Below are 7,121 nucleotides of genomic sequence, written 5' to 3' on the forward strand. Positions count from 1 at the left end.
CTTCCCTTCCCCTCCCCTCCACTCTCATCCCCTCCCCTCCCCTCTTCTCCCCTCCCCTTCCCGGGAGGCAGTTGTCCAGACCCCTCAGTAGTCACTGGAGAGGAATGGGCACGAGTGACCTCCTCCCAGGGCACAGTCTGCAGTCTCCAGTGACTCACCAGGAGCAGTTTCTCCACGGACAAGGTGAAGCCTAGACCATGAGCACAGACTATAGAACTGATGATGGGGCTAGATAAAATGGGCTCTTCCAGGTGACTACGTGGATCCTGAGAGCCTTTGAGGGGAAGGCAGCACAAAGTAACCTTTCACTGCTTTCTGGGGGCAGCTGCCTCTCAACAATGGGCTTTTGGGGACTGCAAGGCTGGAAACGGGGTTGTGCCAGTTGAGAGACATGACAAAAGCAATCCACAACCTGGCATTGATTTATAGTTCTTGGAAGGCACAAAGGGTGTTCACCGGGGAGATGGGCATGGTGCTTACTGACCTTTAAGGACACCCATCCCATGGCATCTTTCAGGGACCCTGGCAAGCGATGGGAATGAGGACACGCAGCAAGAGTTTGTGATGCTCTTCGCAGTGTTTGATGAAGGTAACTACCCTGTTGACCTGTGTCAGACCGTGAATTCATCCCCATCCAGGGCACATGCTTTGGTCATGGTGTGAACACAGATGTTCAGCTCCCACACTGACTCCCAAGGGTTTGAGCCTTGTATAGCCCCCCGCAGCCAATGTGCTCCTGGTGCAATACTGCCACTCCTTCTTCTGTGCCTCAGGTGCAGGGAGCTTGCAGCCCCCCCAGCTCTCCCATCCTATGTCCTGGCCTTGTTCCCATGACACAGGCTAAGTCTGCGGTGGAGTAATGCCCTGTCATGTGCAATGGTCACCACCACATTCATGCAGAGCTGTGGCCAGGTCTGCTGTGGATTTCAAACAGGCACCACACCTCTCACCTCCCTGGGTTTTGGCTTTCATACTGCTTCACCCCAGTGGGAAGGTTTCCTTTCTCTTTGAAATGCTCTCAAGTGAAAGCTAACTGCATCCTCCTCTCTCTACAGGGAAAAGCTGGTACTCGGAGCTTGGCTCCCCGGCAGCTCCTCAGCTCCTGACTCACAACAGGACAGAGCTGCACACTATCAACGGCTACATCAATGGCTCACTGCCCGGTGAGTACCACTGTGTCAGGGACAGGGATGGAGCGCATGGGAGGTGCTAAGAACAGGGGTGTAGCCAGGTCTGTAAACTCAAAGTGGCTTGTGAAAGGATGTGAGAAGGGACATCAGGAGGAATTTCCAGGTGAAGGATCTGTTAGGCTGTGTTCACCCCAGAGAGACTATCACATCTGCCTTGATATGCCTTCCAATAGGGCAGGACCTGTTTATGGCTGTGTTGCCAAGTGCAGCTCACCTTCTCAGAGGTCTCCAGGAATAGTGCTGATAGCAGAGAGTTTTATCACTTGTAGCCCTGTGAGTGAAGCTGGAGGTAGCATTGAAAGGAAAATTCAGCTCTTGCTAGCTTGGCTCTAACAACACATCTTGGTAGCATTTGGGGAATAGAATCACAGAATCATTTAGGTTGGAAAAGACTCTTAAGATCATTGAGTCCAACTGTAACCTAACATTGCCAAGTCCACCACTAAACCCTGTCCCTAAGCACCACATCTTTTAAATGCCTGCAGGGGTGGTGACTCAACCACTTCCCTGGGCAGCCTGTTCCAGTGTTTGGTAGCTCCTTCAGTGAAGAAATTTTTCCTAATATCTAATCTAAACCCCGCTGTCACAACTTGAGGGCATTTCCTTTTGTCCTATCACTTGCTACTTGTGACACCCACGTCACTACAACCTCTTTCAGGTAGTTGTAGGGAGTGATAGGGACTCTCCTCAGCCTCCTTTTCTCCAGAAAAGCAAAAGAAGAGGCTGTTTATGGACTCAGAGAAGATAAAAGTTGGAATTCTCTGATGTTCTTCTGTGAGAAGGTCCAGAGCTGCCTGAGAGTGAAGAATCTCCAAGGCAAACTGTGAAACACTGTCAGAAGCATCATTACCATCAGCAGCCTTGGTGAACCACACCCTGAAACTTTTCACCTGGTTCTGGCCGTTCTCCAATAAAAGGCAAAAGCAAAACTCCCCTGACCTGGTGGATCCATGGAGCTTAAGAGCTGAGTAGACCTCATGGTCAGCCGCTGTGCCTGCACAGTGGCTTTCCTCTCCAGAAGATATCAACCTCTGCCCAGCAACCCCCTGTCTGGTGATGGGACCTGGCCTGAGACATGTCCGATGGAGAGGTGGCAACAGAGAGCTGAGGGCTTCAGGATGGAGCCTCCACCCTGTTTCCTCCCTGGCTCTTGGGATCTGTTCCAGTCACCTATTGCACTCAGTGCCAAAAACAAGTGCTTGACTCTATTTGACTTTGTTTGTCTTCAGCTTCCAGGAACTTGTTATTCACTTCCCTGTTAGACCACAAAGTCCTTCAGCACGCACTAATTTCTCCCCAGGAAAATATTTTTACAATGCAGTCAAATCCTCTCCCATTTCCTAAGCACACTTTGCTCTTTTTGTCTCTCCAAAGAAGGAATTTTCTCCAGCCTTCAGATAATCCTGGTGACCTCTCTCTGACCTTTCTGGGGTATTTCAGCTACTGCTGAAGATGTGCTGGAGCCCTGTCCCAGATGCAATGTTTTATTATCAGCCTTGCCAGTGTTGTGATCAGACAAATGATTCCCCTTTCCAGTTCCCAATTCCCCTATCTATAGAGTCAAGGAGGACATCTACCTCTTTTGCCACTGCATCCCACTGTGAGCTCCCATCAGCCTGCCTCCCAAAGCCCTTGCCAAAATCCCCAACTCTGTAAATCTGCTCTTATCTCTGGGGGATGATGAGGCCTGTGCCTCTATTTTGCTTAGACAGTCCATGTTCACATGTGACTTCTCCAGCTTGAAGCCACCACCTTGTGGGGCAGGGGACTCTACTCAGCACATGTCAGGCTCTGAGCCCAAGACACCAAGAGTGGGGACAAGGAATGGACACAGTGTTGACTCCTAGGTGCTTTCCTTCTCTCCTGGCAGGTCTCACACTGTGCCTCAAGAAGCAGGTCCACTGGCACGTGATCGGGTTGGGCACTGGGCCAGAAGTCCACTCCATCTTCTTTGAAGCCCACACATTTGTGGTGAGAAGCCACCGTCTCAGCAGCCTAGAAATCTCCCCTGCCACATATCTCACAGCCCAGACCATGCCAGGAAGAGCTGGCTGGTTTCGGATGTTCTGCCAGATACTGTCCCATCAGCAAGGTAACCTTATTCTGCAAGAGTTTGGGGGAAAAGAAGTTCAAGGGATGTCCCAGGCTGAGGGTTCTATGCAGTGCTGCAGCTCCAAGGCCCCTCTTGATCCATAGTGTTACATCCACATGCAATCTGGCCTGTCACCAGGATGGTCTAGATTGACCAATGTGATGGCCCATTTGATGGGGACAATAGTGGAGAGGACATCTCTCAAGGGAGGACGTCTTGGGGAGTGTGTGCCTGTGCTGGCGTGTTTATGTGACCCTTTCTGCCCGGTTTGTCTGAACCCAGCTGGCATGGAGGCCATCGTGAAGGTCGAGGAGTGCCTGGAGGAGCGCCTGATGAAGAAGGGGAAGCTGTCAGAAGAGCCAGATGACATGGATTACCCTGAAGAATATGAGGAAACTTACAATGTGATTCAAGTGCGCTCTTTTGCCAAAGAGAAGCCCATGACCTGGACTCACTACATCGCGGCTGAGGAAATGGACTGGGACTATGCCCCTATTAAGCCGGTGTCTCTGGACAGGTGAGAGTGGGCATGTGAGCACATGAGGCTGCTCCTTGAGGCAGCCCTGCCAGCTCTTCCTCTTTTCCCCAGAAATTTGTTTTCCTTCTGCCCAGCCTGGACAGTTTTATTCTTCCTTATTAACGCTAATAGTATGGATGCAGGACAAGGATGGTCTTGGGGAAGCCATGGGAAGGCAGGACCTGGCTTTGCTCTATTTTACCAAATGCACTGCAGAGGCACTTGTCTCTGGGACATTTGTCTCTCTGTCACCCAGTTCTCCAGGGTCAGCACCTTCTGATCAGGCAGCAACGCCTGGTGACCCTTCTCACCATCCAGCCAGGACACCCTGCACAGCCAGGACATGTGCCTGCAGCCCCAGAGTGTGGGTCTCCTTGCCCTGTCTGGAAGGAGCTGTTCTAGATGCCAGAGGCAATTAGCCCCTGCTGCCCCACTTCTTGGAGGGAAGGGTGATGCAGAAGTACCTTAGTCAGCACTGCATGGAGATGACTCTTGTCATCAGTTCCGATGTCACTCTGCTGACACAGGCTGTGTGGGCTTGGGCTGGCTCAGTAGTGGGGTCACCGGGTTCTGCCCTAGATGGGGATCCCAGCCAGTGGCTGCTGGAGCAAGGCATGCAGGGCAGAAATCCCCACCTGCAGCCCCTCGCAAGGTAAGCCAGAGGAGGTGTCCTCTCCCACTTAGGGCTGGCCTTGCTCCTGGGAAGGAGCTGGGATGATCAAGAAAAGGCAGCTGCTCTTTTGCCTTATGCCTGCATACTGCAGGTGTTCCCTGACACAGGACAACCTGCCATACTCTGAGCTCTCACAGTCACCATTTCCCTCCAAGACAGGGCAGTGTCAGCTCTAGGCTGCTACAGTGCAGCCTAGATGAAGTTTTCTCCATTAAAGAAGCACTGGATCACTTGAAACATTATTCCCCAGGATGCATATTGTGATTGCAAGGATGGGTGTCTCCACTGTGCACTGGTAGTCCCTTGGGCAGCTGTGTAGGTCCTTGGATGATGGAAGATCCTGCTGTGGTTCTGGCAGTGTCCCGCATGTGGCTGTTTGCTCTTTCTCTGCCTTGCCTGCAGAAATATCACGAGCCTGTTCCTGGAGGCTGGCCCTCAGCGGATCGGTTCAAAGTATAAGAAAGTGATGTTTGTGGAGTACGAGGATGCAACGTTCAAGAAGCGCAAAGTGTCTGATCAACTGGACAAAGGAATTCTGGGGCCTGTCATTAAGGGTGAGGTTGGAGATCAGTTTAAGGTAAGAGAGAGATTGCTTTCCACAAAGAGGGACTGGAAGGGGAAACTTCAAAGCATGATGCTGTTCCTCCTAATAGCTCTTGGTTTGTGGCTAAGGTCTGACATAAGTCCTTGAGGTGCTCTATCATGTTTGGTAATGATCATAGTTCACCAGAAAGGCAGATGTTACTGAAAGCTAAAGCTAAATACCCTCAGTGAGATCAGCAGAGATGCACAGGATATGGCCCAGTCCCCTTGATTTGACTTCACTGTAGGCAGCTTAGGAACACATGGCATCCAGCAACTTCCTCTGAGGCAGGGGTGTCCTTTCATCCTCCACTCTTCTCCATCTGTGTGCTCTTGCCATACAGTATTAGGACTGTCACTTGTATCTTCCCAAGTGCCTCCACTGACCAGTTGACTTGTTTGCTGCAAGGAGGAATGGGATGGTTTCCAGGAGCTTCACATTTCTGCTCCCTGCTTGGGGTTCTCTGTGCAGTTGTGGCCATGCAGCTGAAGGCAATGCCTGTGCCAAAACCCCAACAGAGCTATTTAGAGAAATAAATGAAGGACTTCATGCAGTGAAGTGGGGAGCCCTTTGAAGCTGTTGACTGCTGTGCATGCTTAGTGTCTTGGTCCTCTGAGGTCTCCTGGATTGACAGACCTCTTCTGTCTCATATGCAAAGTGAGACTAAAGACAGCAACTTTCCCTTTAATAAATCTGATATTTTCATGCCCTGCCTAAAATGGACACCTCCTAGAAAGACAGACAGCATAGACTGGTAGAGAAATAAACAGTTGTTTATTGTATTCTGACTCCTACTTTGTGGTCCCAGACACGTCTGGGTTCCTCCAGCTGGACACTGGCAGGTAGCCAATCCCAGAGCGCTGCTGCCCAGCATTTCCCTCCCTGTGAGGACACTGAGGGCAGCCTCGAAGACTCACAATGTTTAGAAAGCATTAAATGTTCCTGCTGGCTGTCCTCATTTCAGATTGTGTTCAGGAACCTGGCAAGCCGACCGTACAACATCTACCCTCACGGCCTCACCAGCGTAAGGCCATACCACACCATGAAGCCCTCTCAAGGTAAGGCAGGCCACAAGAATTTGGGTCATCACTTGGCCACTGACATTGTTCTGGGCCAGGAGAGCTTCCTGCAGCCTGTGGTAAGACTGGCTGTCCAACCTGTACATCCAAGTGCCTGAGCCCTGCAATCCTAGAGATGATGATGATTCTTGGTTCATGTCCCCCTTGGTGCTATGTAACCCTGTCTTTAAAGAAGTCTTGGATGACAGCTGAAAGACGGGGCATTGTCAATCAGGGAGCTGGGACCATGTTGTTTGGTCCATCCTGGAGGCCTCCACTGATGAGGCAGGAACTACCCTGGTGATCCTGCCTGTGTTTGCCAGTTTGCTTATGGTCCTCCTTCCCTGGACTCCCCTCTACCCTGCTTTAATGTGGGGGGTTCATTATGATTCAGACTCTCCCTCTTGCAGCTTTGCTGGTTTTGCTCTGGGGTTGTTGAGTTACCAGGTCCCTTTCCCAGAACTGCTTTCACCCCCTGCTGGCATGCTCTGAGGATCACAATTTGTGCAAGGCCATCCCACATCCCACCAGGACAAAATCATCCCCCATCCCTCTCCCCTCCTCCTCTCTGCCCTTTTGACTGTATCACAATGATGGGAGCAATTGCAGAAACAGGAGAAAAGCTCCTCTGCTGCAGCAGAGGTGGCAGAAAAAGAATGGAAAAAGAATGGCAGATGCTAAGGAGTTCAGTGAACTAGGTCAGTTTTGTGACCTGTTACTATCTAAATTAAGGTTTTCCTTCAGGAGAGTCAAAGGAGCCAAGTCAATGACTCCCAGCCAGACATGGCTCACAAACTTTACCAGTGATTCAACTCTGTGAACGTGGGCGAGTTGTGGTCCTGGAACCACAGGGATGATGTTCTTTATGGGAGTATAAAGAAAAAGAGCTATTTCTACCCTGACTGACACATGAGCTTTGCAAACCATACTCTTAGAGCAGCTCAGCTGGGCACTTGGAGCAGAGAAAGGTCTTTTTCCTAAGGCTATGTCAGTGCAAGGTCCTGCTGA

At 50.9% G+C, this 7,121-nt stretch overlaps 1 protein-coding gene across 1 annotated transcript in view; it reads left to right on the top strand.

Annotated features, from left to right (window-relative positions):
- Positions 1-517: 517 nt before the first annotated feature.
- LOC104466583 (coagulation factor VIII-like) overlaps positions 518-7,121 on the top strand; it is a gene marked incomplete at its 5' end in the record, with an annotated part of 20,261 nt that continues 13,657 nt past the window's right edge. Inside the window, 6 exons of the mRNA XM_010080055.1 lie at positions 518-589; positions 1,056-1,163; positions 3,061-3,282; positions 3,565-3,799; positions 4,875-5,049; positions 6,020-6,113. Of these exons, the coding sequence (XP_010078357.1) occupies positions 518-589; positions 1,056-1,163; positions 3,061-3,282; positions 3,565-3,799; positions 4,875-5,049; positions 6,020-6,113 (906 nt within the window). The remainder of the gene's footprint in view (positions 590-1,055; positions 1,164-3,060; positions 3,283-3,564; positions 3,800-4,874; positions 5,050-6,019; positions 6,114-7,121) is intronic.

This window comes from Pterocles gutturalis, unplaced genomic scaffold, assembly GCF_000699245.1.
Source record: "Pterocles gutturalis isolate BGI_N339 unplaced genomic scaffold, ASM69924v1 scaffold50054, whole genome shotgun sequence".
Lineage (NCBI taxonomy): Eukaryota > Metazoa > Chordata > Aves > Pterocliformes > Pteroclidae > Pterocles > Pterocles gutturalis.